This window comes from Pristiophorus japonicus, chromosome 7 (genome assembly GCF_044704955.1).
Source record: "Pristiophorus japonicus isolate sPriJap1 chromosome 7, sPriJap1.hap1, whole genome shotgun sequence".
In the NCBI taxonomy this organism is placed as follows: domain Eukaryota; kingdom Metazoa; phylum Chordata; class Chondrichthyes; family Pristiophoridae; genus Pristiophorus; species Pristiophorus japonicus.
In genome coordinates this window covers 194,414,195-194,431,214 of record NC_091983.1, presented here as the reverse complement: position 1 = coordinate 194,431,214, position 17,020 = coordinate 194,414,195, and the positions used below count along the sequence as shown (strand labels likewise).

Sequence of the window (17,020 nt, the reverse complement as noted above, 5' to 3'; positions counted from 1 at the left end):
TCTTTTTATTCTATCCTTCCTGAATGTTGAATACCCTTGGATGTTGAGTTCCCAGCCCTGATCATCCTGGAGCCACGTCTCTGTAATCCCAATCACATCATATCTGCTAACATCTATTTCGGTCGTGGTACTCAGTTAGCTTTTGACGCTTAGCCTCAACAATTTCATGCATGTCTGGGAGGATTAACGAGAGCCTGGTCTTTCAGGTTTGTTTCATCAATAGTTGCACGGGGGGAACCCCAGTCAATGAATGCAGACGAGATCTGTATGCCAGCAGCAGTCGCGATAGGCGGCTCTGCAGCGTGGGACCTTGGATTCTGAGCATGCCTTGTTTAATGATCTGCACTGCTCGCTCCGCCTGGCCATTGGAGGCCGGCTTGAAAGGTGCCGTCATAGCGTGATTTATACCATGGTCAACTATAAAATCGTGAAATTCTGCGCTGGTGAAGCACGGACCATTATCACTGACCAATATGTCAGGAACGCCGTGCGTTGCAAACATGGTTCTAAGGCTCTCCAGTGGTGGAGGCGGTGCTCGAGTTTAAAATGGTGCACTCGATCCATTTTGAAAATGCATCAACGACTATGAGGAACATTTTGCCCATGATTGGGCCCGCATAGTCTACATGCACCTGCGACCACGGTTTGGTGGGCCAGGGCCAGGGGCTTAGGGGAGCCTCCCTGGGGCATTACTGAGTTGGGCACAAATGGTGCACTGCCGGACGCAGAGCTCCAAGTCCGCGTCAATGCTAGGCCCCCAGACGTGGGATCTGGCTATGACCTTCATAAGGACGATCCCCGGGTGCTCGCGATGGAGCTCCCGGACAAGCGCCTCCCTGCCTCGTAAGGGCATAACTACTCGACTGCCCCACATCAGGAAGTCTGCCTGTAGTGAGAGTTCATGCATGTGCCTATGGAAGGGTTTGACCTCCTCGGGGCAGGCATTGCGAGCCTCTGCCCAGTCACTGGTTAAAACGCATCTTTTAACTAGAGATAACGTGGGGTCACTGGTCGTCCAGGCTCTGATTTGGCGAGCCGTCATGGGCGAATCTGTGGATTCAAAGGCATTGATTGCCATGACCATCTCACAGTCCTGTTCGTCGGACCTTTCTGTGGTCGCCAGGGGTAGCCTGATAAGCGCGTCGGCACAGTTGTCTGTGCCTTATCGTGTAGCCGTAAGCTGCCAGCATGAGTGCCCACCGCTGAATGCGCGCCTAGGCGTTGGCGTTGATTGCCTTGCACTCGGGTAGTAGGGACGTGAGGGGTTTGTGGTCGGTTTCTAACGCAAACTTGGCCCCGAAAAGGTATTGGTGCATCTTTTTGACACCGTACACTCACGCGAGCGCCTCCTTCTCAAGCATACCGTACCCGCGCTCCGCCCGCGAAAGTGACCTGGAGGTATAAGCAACGGGCTGCAATTTACCTGCATCATTGACATGCTGTAAAACGCACCTGACCCCATACGCTGACGCATCAAAAGTAACTTTTTACCTGGGTCAAAAAAGGCTAAAACACTGTTGGAACATAGAAGGTCGTGTGCCTTATTGAAGGCGCGTTCTTGGGTGTTCCCCCAAAACCAATTGCACCCTTTTCTGAATAGCACATGGAAAGGCTCCAGCAGCATGCTCAAGTTCTGCATAAAGTTCCCAAAGTAATTGAGTAGCCCAAGAAAGGCACGCAGTTCCGAGACATTTCGGGGCCTAGGTGCCAGGCGAATTGCTTCGGTTTTGGATTCGGTTGGGCGGATTCCATCAACGGCAATACTTCTGCCCAAAAATTTGACCTCGGGCGCGAGAAACAGACACTTGGATTTCTTAACTCTTAGGCCTACCTGATCCAACCGCTTTAGCACTTCCTCCAAATTGCGAAGATGGGAGTCGGTGTCCCTGCCCGTGATGAGTATGTCATCTTGAAACACAACCGTCCCCGGGATGGACTTGAGCAGACTTTCCATGTTGCGCTGGAATATAGCAGCTGCCGACCTGATGCCGAATGGGCATCGATTGTACACAAAAAGGCCTCGATGTGTGTTGATGGTGGTGAGTAGCTTAGACTCTTCGGTCAGTTCTTGCGTCATATACGCAGATGTGAGGTCAAATTTCGAGAAAAGATTTCCTCCAGCCAACGTGGCAAATAGGTCCTCCGCTCTGGGCAGCGGGTATTGGTCCTGTAGGGAGACTCTGTTTATGGTAGACTTGTAATCCCCACAAATTCGCACGGATCCATCAGGCTTCATGACGGGGACGATGGGGCTTGCCCAGTCGCTGAATTCCACGGGAGAAATTATGCCTTCCCGCAGAAGCCGGTCCAGTTCGTTTTCAATCTTTTCCCTCATCACATAAGGCACAGCTCTGGCCTTGTGATGGACCGGTCTGGCATTCTGTGTGATGTAGATTTTAACTTTAGCCCCTTTGAAGGTGCCCACACCTGGCTGAAAGAGATGTTCAAAATGGCTTAGAACTGTTGAGCAGGAGGTCCGTTCCTCTGATGACACGACGTGAACATCATCCCATTTCCAATTAAGTTCTGCTAGCCAGCTTCTCCCCAACAGGGCTGGGAGATTCCCGGGGACAATCCACAAGAAAAGTCGGTGCACCATCCCTTTGTGTGTGACTGAGAGCATGGCGCTGCCAAGGACTGGGACGATTTCTTTAGTATAGGTCCTTAGTTCGGTGTCGATCTTTGTGAGTTTTGGACTGTTGCTTTTGTGCGGCCACAGCTGTTCAAATTGTTGAACGCTCATGAGGAATTGACTGGCCCCCGTGTCCAGTTCCATGTTGACGGGTATCCCGTTGAGTAGGACCCTCATCATAATTGGAGGCGTCTTGGTGTAAGAACAGTGGACATTGATCGTGTTAACCCGCTGTACCTCGGCGTCCCGTGCACTGTTCCAACCATCTTCTGGTCCGCTTTCCGACCCTTCCGATTCGTATACCAGCCGAGCTGCTGTTTTTCTGCACATGCGAGCCAGATACCCTGTGTAGTTGCAGTTTCTGCAAACGGCATGCTGAAATCGACACCCCCTTGTTGAGTACCTTCCCCCACATCTCCAACACAGATCGTTTCCATTGTTTCCGAAGGATGAGCTGCGTCTGGCTGATCTCCTTTGAGCTTCTCTCAATCTGTTGTTGATTGATCGCATTGTGGGTTGATGAGGTGTGAACCAAGTTCATGTGGCCCTTGATTTTGATGGCTTCTGGCGCCACTGTCTGCTGTTGAAGGCCTGCTCTCCTGCCTTTGTCTGTGTGTGGGGGTAGCGGTTTGTTTCACAATGTGAACCCCTTGTTCCGATGCCTTGTTGGTTGTCGTACCCGAAGTATAGATCAGCCTCGTTTCTTCTTCGCCTGCCAAGAACGTCTGTGCGACCAGTGCTGCTGCCTCAAGAGTCAAGTTCGTAGTCTCTATAAGCTTTCGGAATATGCCTGCGTGGCCTATTCCTTCAATAAAAAAGTCTCTCAGTACTTCTCTCCTTAGTTCATCGGGAACTCACATGAACTAGCCAGCCTCCGAAGTTCCGCCACGAAGTCGGGTATGCTTTGGCCCACACAGCGTCTGTAGTTGTAGAACCTGTGTCTGGCCATGTGTCGGCTGCTCGCTGGCTTCAGGTGGTCTCTCACCAGTGTGCTCAACTCCTCAAACGACTTGCTTGCTGGTTTCTCGGGTGCCAGCAGGTCTTTCATTAAAGCGTATGTTTTCGAGCCACAGCTGGTCAAGAGATGGGCTCTTATCTTGTTTGCCTTATCGTCGCCGAACCAGTCTTTGGTCACAAAGCTTTGCTGGAGCCTTTCTATAAAGTCATCCCAATTGTCTCCAGCATTGTATTTCTCATCTGAGCTGTTGGTAGCCATTCTGTGGATGCTGTGATCCCATCCTCGTCACCACTGTTAAGTCCTGACTCTAATGTACTGACTTACACGAGACACATGCTGAAGTCAAGGTCACTCAGGACCTGCACCTTTAATTCCAGCTCTCCAGTGCTGCACTTGCCTGAGACCTCCCTTTATATACCTCAGTGGGACAGGTATGGAGTGTCTCCGGCAAGTGCACACCTGGTGGTAAGATATGCTTATTGTTACAGGTCATATCCAGTTACAGTCATATATAGCATGGTAAGATACAGTTATATACAGTAATGTGAGATACATGACAGTTTTAGTTTCCAGATCCGTGGCGAACGGTGCCATCGGGTGCCTGCAGCGTGGGATAGACCTGGGGCAGGGTATCAGGCTCCGCGCCTTTACCCTCCTTAATTCGCTCACTTGCTGCTCTAGGGGACTCTCTATTCCCGACATCTCGCAACAACAATTTGTTCTTTACAGTGCCGACATCTCGCAACAACATTCTGTTCACAATCTTAATCGGTTCGTTACATTGATTGCTATGCATACAATGTCTCTTTAAGTTCAGTTGGTCTCCTTTAAGAGAACCCTGCTGGTTTAACCCAAATCAGGTCCTTTGTTGGACCTCATGTGTTGGTCGCTCAGCGTTGCACCTCGTGATATTGCTGCGGCTATCTTTTGTTTCAGCCACACTGCCCCTCGCTGCAGCAGGAACGCCATCTTGCCTCGGTCTTCGAGGTCGACTGCCTTGATCCTTCTATCCCGCGATTCTGCCACAAACGCTGGAAGGGTACCTGTGATTTCGATCTTCCTCCCCAGGAGTCCTGCCACTGGAGCCGGGAAGGTATTTTTAGATCGTCCGGTTGGATCATTGCCACGCAGTCGTGATGGATGGTCTGTGCCTCAGGTGCTGCGCTGGTCTGTTCTCTGGTGCCTGGCCCAAGCGAAGGTGAGGTTTTGCTCTGCCTCTGAACTCGGGGGACATCGATTGCTGGAGTGAAGAGGTCTTCCCATTTCCACTGGATTTTCTCCATCCACCTTCTTCCGAGTAGTGTTGGGCCATCACCTCCAACAATCCACAGAGATAACTTGTGCACCATGCCACTATGGATTACACTTACATTTGCACTATCAAGGACTGGGATCAGCTCCTTGGTGTAGGTGCACAACTTTTCCTGTACTGGAACCAGCTCGGGTCGTTTTTCGTTCCACAGCCTCTTGAAGGTATCCTGGCTCATCACTGACTGGCTCGCTCTGGTGTCCACTTCCATGAAGACTGGAACGCCGTTCATCTCGACTTCCATCTTCACTGGAGGACAATTGGTGGTGCAAGTATACACTCCATACACTTCTTCTTGGGGCTGAGCTGCCTCTCTGGCCAAATCATCATACTGGATTCAAAGTCATCTACCGACTCCTCTGCTAGATGCTGAGTCGTATTTCTTTTACACATGCGCTGGAGGAGACCCTTCGTGTTACAGGCTTTGCATACGTACTCTGCAAACCAACACTGGTGAGCCCTATGGTTTCCTCCTCAACGGCAGCATGGTGCTACTCGATTAACATCCCTCGGCGAACTCTGAGTTCTGGAACCCTGAGGTCTGTGCTCTCTGCCCTGGGCAGAGCCACATTCTACAGTCTTGCCTGTGAAAGGCACCATTCTGTGTACAGTACTTGCCGGGTTTGAGTCCACAGGCTGAATGATTTACTTGGTGTTGCAGTTCAAGGTCATGACTGCCTGACTGATGCCGATGGCTTTTTGCAGGTTGACTGTGGTGTCGGCAGAAATAGCTTGTGAAGGAGGCCCTCGTGGCCAATTCCTATAACGAAGATGTCTCGCAATGCTTCGTTGAGGTGCGTGCCAAAATCACAAGGTGCCGCAAGTCTCCTGAGGTCGGCAGCATATTTTGCAATCTCCTGGCCCTCAGGTCTGTGGTGCATGTAGAATCTGTGCCTGGCCATGAGGATGCTCTCCTTTGGTTTAAGTTGGTCGTGAATTTGTTCAGTCAGCTCATCGTATGTCTTATCCTTGGCCTTCGTGGGTGCCAGCAAGTCCCTGACGAGGCGGTAGACCTCGGGCCCACAACTGGTCAGCAGTATAGCCTTGTGCTTCTCCGCCAATGTGTCCGTCTCCCCTGCCAGGTCGTTTGCCATGAAATATTACTCGAGCCTTTCCGTGAAGGCATCCCAATCATCACCCTCTGCAAAGTCTCTTAGTGTGCCAAAGGTAGCCATGACTGCACGAAAGTCCTTATTCTCGTCACCAGTTGTTATGTCTATAGTGTACTTATGAATGACTCCACAAGGCAATATGTTGTACTTGAACTGTAGTGACCTTGGTCCTTTATTCCAAACTCTAGAGTGCTGTGCAAGCCTGGTGTGCAGCCTTTTATACAGGGCCCTGTCACCAGGGCAGGAAACCCTGGACTCTGGATCAGTTCCAGTGGACTGGAGGGTAGCTAATGTAACACCACTTTTTTAAAAAGGAGGGAGAGAGAAAACGGTTTATTATAGACCGGTTAGTAGTTAGGAAAATGTTGGAATCAATTATTAAAGATGAAATAGCAGCGCATTTGGAAAGCAGTAACAGGATAAGTCCAAGTCAGCATGGATTTATGAAAAGGAAATTATGCTTGACAAATCTTCTAGAACATTTTGAGGATGTAACTAGTAGAGTGGACAAGGGAGAACCAGTAGATGGACTTTCAAAAGACTTTTGAGAAGGTCCCACACAAGAGATTGGCGTGCAAAATTAAAGCACATGGTATTGGGGGTAATGTACTGACGTGGATAGAGAACTGGTTGGCAGACAGAAAGCAGAGCGTCGGGATAAACGGGTCCTTTTCAGAATGGCAGGCAGTGACTAGTGGGGTGCCGCAGGGCTCAGTGCTGGGACCCCAGCTATTTACAATATACATCAATGATTTAGATGAAGGAATTGAGTGTAATATCTCCAAGTTTACAGATGACACTAAGCTGGGTGGCGGTGTGAGCTGTGATGAGGATGCTAAGAGGCTGCAGGGTGACTTAGACAGGTTAGGTGAGTGGGCAAATGCATGGCAGACGCAGTATAATGTGGATAAATGTGAGGTTATCCACTTTGGGGGCAAAAACACGAAGGCAGAATATTATCTTTATGGCGGCAGATTAGGAAAAGGGGAGGTGCAACGAGATCTGGGTGTCATGGTACATCAGTCATTGAAGGTTGGCATGCAGGTGCAGCAGGTGGTGAAGAAGGCAAATGGCATGTTGGCCTTCATAGCTAGGGGATTTGAGTATAGGAGCAGGGAGGTCTTACTGCAGTTGTACAGGGCCTTAGTGAGGCCTCACCTGGAATACTGTGTTCAGTTTTGGTCTCCTAATCTGAGGAAGGACATTCTTGTTATTGAGGGAGTGCAGCGAAGGTTCACCAGACTGATTCCTGGGATGGCAGGACTGACATATGAGGAGAGACTGGATCGACTGGGCCTTTATTCACTCAAGTATAGAAGAATGAGAGGGGATCTCATAGAAACATATAACATTTTGACGGGACTGGACAGGTTAGGTGCAGGAAGAATGTTCCCGATGTTGGGGAAGTCCAGAACCAGGGGTCACAATCTAAGGATAAGTGGTAAGCCATTTAGGATTGAGATGAGAAGAAACTTCTTCACTCAGAGAGTTGTTAACCTGTGGAATTCTCTACCGCAGAGAGTTGTTGATGCCAGTTTGTTAGATATATTTAAGAGGGAGTTAGATATGGCCCTTACGGCTAAAGGGATCAAGGGGTATGGAGAGAAAGTGGGAAAGGGGTACTGAGGTGAATGATCAGCCATGACCATATTGAATGGTGGTGCAGGCTCGAAGGGCCAAATGGCCTACTCCCGCACCTATTTTCTATGTTTCTATGTTTCTAAATCACGCCAGCGTAACTCGACCTCCTGCAGGAGGGAGGCATTTGCCTCATCTGAGAACCTCCTCACTCTTTTGCGCCCTCCAATGTGCTCCTCTCCCACTTCACTGCTCTCTCCAGCATCATTCTCCACAGTGTGCTGTGATGCCTCCTCCTCTCCCTCCATTATAGGCCAAATTCGAGCAAATATGTGGCTGATAACAGCTAATTTTTGTTTCCCTATTTGCTGTGAAGCTCTAAAGTCTCCCTCCTTCCTCCCAAAGCAGCTACACCACACTCAGACGTGCCTTCAGTCCCTCTCAGCTCCCTCTCTCTCTGTCTCCTCTTCTGCGCATGTCGTGATGACCCTTGACCTCCTGAATTGCAGGAATCGAGCATTGCCATGCCGTTGCTAAGGACGGCGACACTTTACGGCAGAAGGTCAGCGAGATTTAATGCTACCGCCCATTTCATATCGCTCGCGGTAACGCACAATTTCAAAAATGGAGACAAGATGCTTTGAGAGTGGGAGAGAAGCCGGCGATCTGAAAACCCATTTTTACCACCCACACAGGAAATAACGCCCATTTTTGTGCGATAAGCATAAAAGTGTAAAATCTAGCCCCTGGAGTATTTTGCACAGTTTTGTTCTCCTTACCTGAGGAAGGATATACTTGCCTTAGAGGCGGTACAACCAAGGTTCACTAGATTGATTCCTGGGATGAGAGAGTTGTCCTCGGAGGAGAGATTGAGTAGATTGGGCCTATACTCTCTGTGAAAAGGGAATACTGGCGTAGAGTTTCTGTTTTCCCTCCCCCCACCAGCCACTGACATTTTTGCTTATATGGGGAGACGCCAATGGAGACTTGTTCGGGAATGTGCTCTCATGTTCCCAGCCTTCTCCTGCCCCTCCCCCATTTTCTGGAGCTTGGACCAGAGGCAAAAATTCACCTGCTCATATGTGGGTGGCGCATGCAAATTAATTTTTAACGAGGGTAGTACAGCTGCGTGTCCCATTTGGGCAATGGATGCTGTTTGGTCCCAGAGCCCAGAGTTATAAATTTGGCAGAAGGGGCCTCAGGGTTTTTTTTAAAACAGGGTGGACTGTGCAATCTCTTTCTCAGAACAATACCGGGTGGCCGCACCGAATCCATTAGCTTCCCGCTGGGCTGGGTTTGAATTAGTCCCAATCATCTCACCAATTATTATGCTGCTGTTAAGAATGCAGTTTTACAAATTACTATATATGGTCCACTTCTCTGAGCCATACTGGAGGGCGGGTATCACCACAGCCCTGTAGACCATGAGCTTGGTGCCAGATTTGAGGGTCTAATCTTCGAACGCTCCTTTCCTCAGGCGACCGAAGGCTGTGCTGGCGCACTGGAGGCGGTGTTGAACCTCGTTATCCATGTCTTGCTGATAATAGGCTCCCGAGGTATGGAAAGTGGTCCAAGTTGTCCAGGGCCGCGCCGTGGATCTTGATGGCCACATTGTTCGCATGCCTGACACAAGACTCCCAAAGCAAGCGCTCTACTCGGAACTCTTACACAGCAAGCGAGCCTCAGGTGGGCAGAGGAAACGTTTTGAGGACACCCTCAAAGCCTCCTTGATAAAATGCAACATTCCCACCGACACCTGGGAGTCCCTGGCCAAAGACCGCCCCAAGTGGAGGAAGAGCATCCGGGAGGGCGCTGAACACCAAGTCTCGTCGCCGAGAGCATGCAGAAAACAAGCGCAAGCAGCGGAAGGAGCGTGCGGCAAACCAGTCCCACCCACCCTTTCCTTCAACAACTGTCTGTCCCACCTGCGACAGAGACTGTAATTCCCGTATTGGACTGTACAGTCACCTAAGAACTCACTTTTAGAGTGGAAGCAAGTCTTCCTCGATTTCGAGGGACTGCCTATGATGATGATTTACAAATTATTACTTGCTAAAGATTTTACCCGCTCAGCTTTGGCCGGCAACTCGTCACATGGCACCTCATCCTTTTCGGCAAAGGAGAAAGCTTCATTCCCACTCTGCACCACATCTTCCATCAATAGAGAGACACTGAGCAGTTCACCATTAGCCACACTCCGGTCGCGGTCATTCAGTCGGCACAGGCACATCTGGATCAAAGAGAAATGGCAGGAATTCTGATAAACGGGTTCTCAGGCTTAAGGCCTCACACTGCAAGCATGCCCTAGACTTCTCTGGTGATCAACTGCAACTTATTTCTTGATACACATGCAATGGCATTAACCTTTCAGTATGAACGTCATCACACAATGACACGGAGTGTACAGGCTGTTATTTATCTTAACACCGTTATATAAAATCCCCTACAATGAACCATTCCGAGATGCAACATAAGAACTGAAACCGGCAGCTAAAGTGCTCTTCGCAGCAGAGAAGATCCATCCAAATGCATGCTCCCACCTGCATATTGTACTCGATGCTTTGTAGGTTACCGATCATCACTGGCACAAATCCCTCTCTTGCTAAGAAAGCTCTCCAGGGAAACAGTGCGACTGCCTAGAACAGAAAATATTTTGAGATCAAGAAAGGAGCTGTAAATACCACATCTCGGTTATAAAGCACAAAAGGCAAAATGGTGCAGCTGCTGGAAATCTGAAAACAGAAAATGCCAGGAACACTAAGCTGGCCAGGCAGCATCTGGGGCGGGGAGGAAGATAGTGTTAACGTTTCAGGTCAATGACCTTTCGTCAGAACTCAGAGGCTTTCCGGCATTTTCTGGTTTTATTTCATTTATAAAGTACACCCTTGATAAAAAGGTGATCTCATTGAAACATATAAGATTCTGAGAGGGATTGACAGGGTGGATGCTGAGAGGTTGTTTCCCCAGGCTGGAGAGTCCACAACTCGGGGGCATAGTCTCAGGATAAGGGGTTGGCCTTTTAAGACTGAGACTAGTAGAAACTTCTTCATTCAGAGGGTGGTGAATCTTTGTAATTCTCTGCCCCAGAGGGCTGTGGATGCTCAGTCGTTGAGTATATTCAAGGCTGAGATAGAAAGATTTTTGGACTCTAGGGGAATGAAGAGATATGGGGATTGGGCGGGAAAGTGGAGTTGAGGTCGATGATCAGCCATGATCTTATTGAATGGCGGAGCAGGCTCGAGGGGCCGAATGGCCTACCCCTGCTCCTAATTCTTATGTTCTTATAAAGTGCTCTCTGCATGGCTGCCAAACATCATGATGGAATCCACCAAGATAACTTTTGGGATTTTACAAATCAGAACCTAAAACAGATAGGATTATATGATATCGGGGAAGCTAGATAAGCACATGAGGGAGAAAGGAATAGAACAATATGCTGTTCACTACCCCCCTGTCCTCCCTTAATCGCTCCCTCCATGTGAATTCCTCAACCCATATTCACGGCCACCCCCTTGACCTTGCCATCTCTTGTGGCCTCGCTATTCCAACCGTGTCAATTACAGATAAAGCCATCTCTGACTATTTCCTTGTATGGCTTTCCACCCACATCCCCCTTCCCCCACCCAACCCTACTTCCTTCTGCATCTGCCGGAAAAAACTCTCCAAACTCTCTTACAACTGCACTTATCAACTCCAAACTATCTATCCTTTGGCCCTCCATTCACCATGACATTTTTGCAGCCACAAATCTGCTCAACCACACCCTCACCACCACCTTTGATGCCCTAGTCTCTATTAAAACTGTTACACTCATAATAAATGGTCAGACGGAGTACTGTGTGTAATGAGCAAGTGTGACCTTAGCTCCTTTATTGCAATTCCAGAGTGCAGGTACCTTGTGGGTGGCCTGCTTATATACTGTGCTCCCAAGGGATGCTGGGATCCCTTGGGACTCCAACAGGTGGGACCTCTGGTGGCCAGGTGTGATACAGGTTACAAAATGTTAAATACATAACATCACTCCCCCGAGAAGTCAACAGTACACTTATTTACAAGGTGAGACGATCTGGGGCTTTACGCTCCCTTGTTGATCATCTCGGTACAAGTGCGGGTGTGGGTGGGTTGGTCAATTCTTCACTGGGCTGTTGGGCAGCCAGCCTTGCCGGGCTGCTGGGGATGATGAGTTTGGTTTTGTGGTCAACTGTGATGTCATTTGCCACTTGTGTGTGTGTTGGAAGGTCAAAGTTGCTGGTGTCCTCTTTGGGTTGTTCGTAGCTGTTGGTGAACCGCAATTTGATTTGGTCCAAGTATTTTCTATGCGTTTGTCCATTGGTCAGTTTAACCTGAAACACCCGACTTCCCTCTTTGGCTGTGACCATGCCAGCGAGCCATTTGGGACCATGTCTATAATTGAGCACAAACACAGGATCATTGATCTCAATATTGTGTGACAAATTTGTGCGGTCATGGTACACACTTTGTTGATGTCGCTTGTCCTTCACGTGATCATGTCGATCAGGGTGGACCAGAGAGAGCCTTGTTTTAAGCGCCTTTTTCATGAGCAGCTCAGCTGGGGTAATCCCAGTGAGTGGGGTCTGGTGCAGTAACTGAGCAGCACTCGGGACATCCGGGTCTGAACTGCCTGTTCTGCCTGGCCGATGGATGCGGGCTTGAACGGGACAGATGTGACATGTTTGATCCCGTTGCGGGTCATGAATTCCTTGAATTCAGCACTGGTGAAGCTCGGCCCATTGTCGCTGACTAGGACATCTGGCAGGCCGTGCGTGGCAAACATGACTTGTAAGCTTTCAATGGTGACCGTGGATGTGCTTACAGACATTATTGCACATTCAATCCATTTTGAGTAAGCGTCCACCACGACAACCAAAAACATTTTGCCCAGGAATGAGCCCACATAGTCCACATGGATCCTCGACCAAGGTTTGGATGGCCACGACCACAAACTTAGCGGTGCCTCTCTGGGTGCATTGCTCAGCTAAGAGCAAGTGTTGCATTGGTGCATGCATGACTCTAAATCTGAGTCGATGCCAGGCCACCACACGTGAGATCTGGCTATGGCTTTCATCATCACAATGCCTGGGTGGATGTTGTGCAGTTCGCAAATAAATGTGTCTCTGCCTTTCTTGGGCAAGACCATGCAATTGCCCCACAAAAGACAGTCTGCCTGCAGGGACAACTCGTCTTTGCGTCTGTGGAACAGCTTAATCGCCTCCTACATCTCTACTGGGACACTGGACCAACTCCCATGGAGGACGCAGTTTTTTACCAAGGACAGTAATGGATCCTGGCTGGTCCAGGTCCTGACCTGGCGGGCCGTAACAGGGGACTTCTCGTTCTCAAATGCTTCCATGACCATGAGCAAGTCCGCTGGCTGTGCCATTTCCACCCCGGTGGTGGGCAATGGTAGCCGACTGAGAGCATCTGCGCAGTTCTCTGTGCCCGGTTTATGACGGATTATATAGTTGTATGCCGATAGCGTGAGCGCCCATCTTTGGATGTGGGTGGAGGCAATGGTATTAATCCCTTTGTTCTCCGAGAATAGCGATATGAGCGGTTTGCAGTCAGTTTCAAGCTCGAACTTGAGGCCAAATAAATACTGGTGCATTTTTTTTTACCCGTAAACGCACACCAGAGCCTCTTTTTCAACCATGCTCTAGGCCCTATCGGCCTCGGACAAGCTCCTGGATGCATATGCAACTGGTTGCAAAATCCCCGATTCATTAGCCTGTTGTAACACACACCCGACCCCGTATGATGACGCATCGCAAGCTAACACTAATCGTTTACATAGGTTATACAGGACAAGCAGTTTTTTATAACACAATAAGTTTCTGGCTTTCTTAAAGGCAGCCTCTTGTGAAATCCCCCATACCCAGTCATCTCCCTTGCGCAGTAGCGCATGTAGGGCTTCTAGCAGGGTGCTTAACCCAGGTAGGAAATTACCGAAATAGTTAAGGAGTCCCAGGAACGACCGCAGCTCCGTCACGTTCTGTGGTCTCAGCGCATTCTTGATGGCCTCCATCTTGGCAATGGTGGGTCTGATGCCATCTGCAGCGATTCTCCTTCCTAAGAATTCGACGTCCTGTGCCAGGAAAACGCACTTCGAGCGTTTCAATCTGAGCTACATGCAATCCAACCGACTAAGAACCTCCTCCAGATTCTTCAAGTGCTCCATGGTGTCCCGACCTGTGATCAATTTGTCATCCTGGAAGACCACTGTGAAAGGAACCGACTTTAGCAGGCTCTCCATGTTCCACTGGAAGATCGCTGCGGCCGACTAAATCCCGAACAGGCACTGGTTGTAGATAAACAGCCCTTTGTGCGTGCTGATGCAGCTGAGGCCTTTCGAAGACTCCTTCAGCTCCTGCGTCATGTAGGCCGAGGTCAGGTCCAGCTTGGTGAACGTCTTCCCTCCAGCCAGGGTCGCAAATAGATCGTCTGCCTTGGGTAGCGGGTACTGGTCCTGCAGCCAAAAAAGTGGTTAATCGTTACTTTATAGTCCCCGCAAATTCTAACCGTACCATCCTCCTTGAGTACCGGGATAATCGGACTGGCCCAGTCATTGAATTCCACCGGCGAGATGATGCCTTCACGTTGCAGCCTGTCCAGTTCGATTTCCACTTTTTCACGCATCATGTACGGTACCACACGAGCCTTGTGGTGGATGGGTCGCGTACCAGGAACCAAATGGATCTGCATTTTCGCCCCCGAGAATCTTCCAAGGCCTGGCCCGAATAACGATGGGATCTTGCTTAGAACCTGAGTGCATGAGGCGTCGTCGACGGACGAAAGCGCCCGGATGTTGTCCCAGTTCCAGCGGATAATTCCCAGCCAGCTTCTGCCAAACAACGTGGGGCCATCGCCTGGCACAATCCACAGCGGGAGTTCGTGTACTGCTCTACCATAGGAGACTTTGACTTCAGCGCTGCCAATTACAGGGATAAGTTCCTTGGTGTAAGTCCTTAGTTTGGTGTGAATGGGGCTGAGCTTGGGCCTGTGTGCCTTCTTCCCCCACTGTCGAAGGCCGTTTTATTCATTATAGACTGACTTGCCCCAGTGTCCAGCTCCATAGATACTGGAATGCCGTTCAGTTCAACTTTCAACATTATTGGTGGGCATTTCGTCGTGAACATGTGTACCCCGTACACTTCTGCCTCCTCAGTACGAGTTTCCAATTCAGTCTGATCAACTGTGGATCGATCTTCTTCTGCAACATGGTGGTTTGCAGGGTTTGCAGCTCGCCTGCACATTCGTTGGAGGTGTCCCATTGTTCTGCAACCATTGCACGCATAGTGCTTAAAGCGACATTGATGGGGCCGATGATCACCTCCGCAGCGCCAACAGGGTGTTAACTGCCTCGTGTTAACAGATGATTGCGGACACTGGGTCAATTAAGGTCGGGCCACAGCAGCCGGCGTGTACGTTCTGCCCTGTACATTTCTGCTCAAAACCGACATTACTTTATGCACAATACTGGCCGAAACCTCTTTATTCTGCAAAATCTGCTTGGTGTTGTTGCTGGTGGACATAAATGCCTGGGCTATCGTTATGGCTTTACTCAGATTCGGAGTTTCTACAGTCAACAGTTTGTGGAGGATTGTCTCATGTCCGATGCCCAGTACAAAAAAGTCTCTGAGCATTTGTTCTAGGATTTCCTCAAACTCACAATGTCCTGCGAGGCACCTTAGTTCAGCCACGTAGCTCGCCACTTCCTGGCCCTCCGATCATTGACACGTGTAGAACCGATATCGCGCCATCAAAACACTTTCCTTCGGATTTAGGTGCGCCCGGACCAGTGTACACAATTCTTCGTAGGATTTCTGTGTTGGTTTTGCCGGGGCCAGGAGATTTTTCATGAGGCCATAGGTTGTTGCCCCACAGACAGTTAGGAGGATTGGCCTTCGTTTGATGGCATTCTCAGCCCCTTCTAGCACATTGGCCACAAAGTCTTGGTTGAGTCTCTCCACGAAGGCCTCCCAATCATCCCCTTCTGAGAACTTCTCCAGGATGCCGACTGTTCTTTGCATTTTCGGTTGTTCGTTACCTCGTCACCAATTGTTACACTCATAATAAATGGTCAGACTGAGTACTGTGTGTAATGAGCAAGTGTGACCTTAGCTCCTTTATTGCAATTCCAGAGTACAGGTACCTTGTGGGTGGCCTGCTTATATACCCTTGGGATCCCTTAGGACTCCAACAGGTGGGCCCTCTGGTGGCCAGGTGTGATGCAAGTTACAAAGGGTTAAGTAAATAACAAAAACTATTACTCTCTCTCACCCTGGCCGTTCCCCTGGTACAGCCCTCACCTTCGCTCCCTCACATCCAAGGGATGCAGACTTGAATGGATGTGGCCAGCAACTGGTTCAGCCATTCACCGCCAGATCTGTCTCGACCACATACAGCATTATCGGGTCTTACTCTTGTTTGCAAAAACTGATCACTATTCCAGGATCATTCTGGAATGCAAAGATAACACCCGGCTACTAACCGTCTTCTTAAACCCCTCTCCCCTGTCTCCCCCTCACTCACCCAGAACAACAAGTGTGAGGAGCTCATGGACTTCTTTGTCTCAAAGATTGCAACCATCCGATCAGCTGCTTCTGCCTGTTCCCTTCCTTCCCCTAGCCCGCAGGGCCAAACTTCCTCTGAGGCTCCGACCTGCCTTAGCCCTAAACTCGCATTTTTCTCTAGTTTCTCTCTGATCTCCCCTCTTGACCTCTCCATGCTCATCTTGTCCATGAGACCCACTTCCTGCTCCCTTGACCCTATTCCCACCAAACTGCTGACCACCCAACTTCCTTTTCTGGCTCCCATGTTAGCCGACATTGTTAACGGTTCTCTCCTCAGGTACTGTCCCCCTCTCCCTCAAATCTGCCGTCATCACCCCTCTCCTCAAAAAACCAACCCTTGACCCCACTGTGCTTGCTAGCTATCGCCCCATCTCCAACCTCCCTTTCCTCTCCAAAGTCCTTGAACGTGTTGTCACCTCCCAAATCCATGGCCATCTTTCCCAGAACTCCACTTTGAATCCCTCCAATCCGGTTTCCACCTTGCCACAGTCCCAAAACAGCTCTCTTCAAAGTCACAAATGACATCCTTTGTGACTGTGACAAAGGTAAACTATCCCTCCTCATCCTCCTAGACCTGTCTGCAGCCTTTAACACAGTTCACCACTCCATCCTCCTCCAACGCCTCTCCACCACCGCCCAGCTGGGTGGGACCTCACTCGCCAGGTTCCATTCTTATCTATCTAATCGTAGCCAGAAAATCTCCTGCAATGGCTTCTCTTCACACTCCCATGTCGTTACCTCTGGTGTCCCCCAAGGATCTATCCTTGGCTCCTTTCTATTTCTCATCTATATGCTACATCTTGGCGATATCATCTAAAAACATGGAGTCAGTTTCCACAT

General features: G+C 49.6%; 1 protein-coding gene across 3 annotated transcripts in view; it reads right to left on the bottom strand.

Moving 5' to 3' along the window:
• Positions 1 to 17,020, bottom strand: part of LOC139267396 (uncharacterized) — a 277,107-nt gene that overhangs the window by 119,434 nt on the left and 140,653 nt on the right. For all 3 annotated transcript variants that reach the window (XM_070885663.1, XM_070885664.1, XM_070885665.1), the window contains 2 exons: positions 10,130 to 10,225; positions 9,655 to 9,819 (listed from right to left, as the gene is read on the bottom strand). In XM_070885663.1, the coding sequence (XP_070741764.1) occupies positions 9,655 to 9,819; positions 10,130 to 10,225 (261 nt within the window). The remainder of the gene's footprint in view (positions 1 to 9,654; positions 9,820 to 10,129; positions 10,226 to 17,020) is intronic.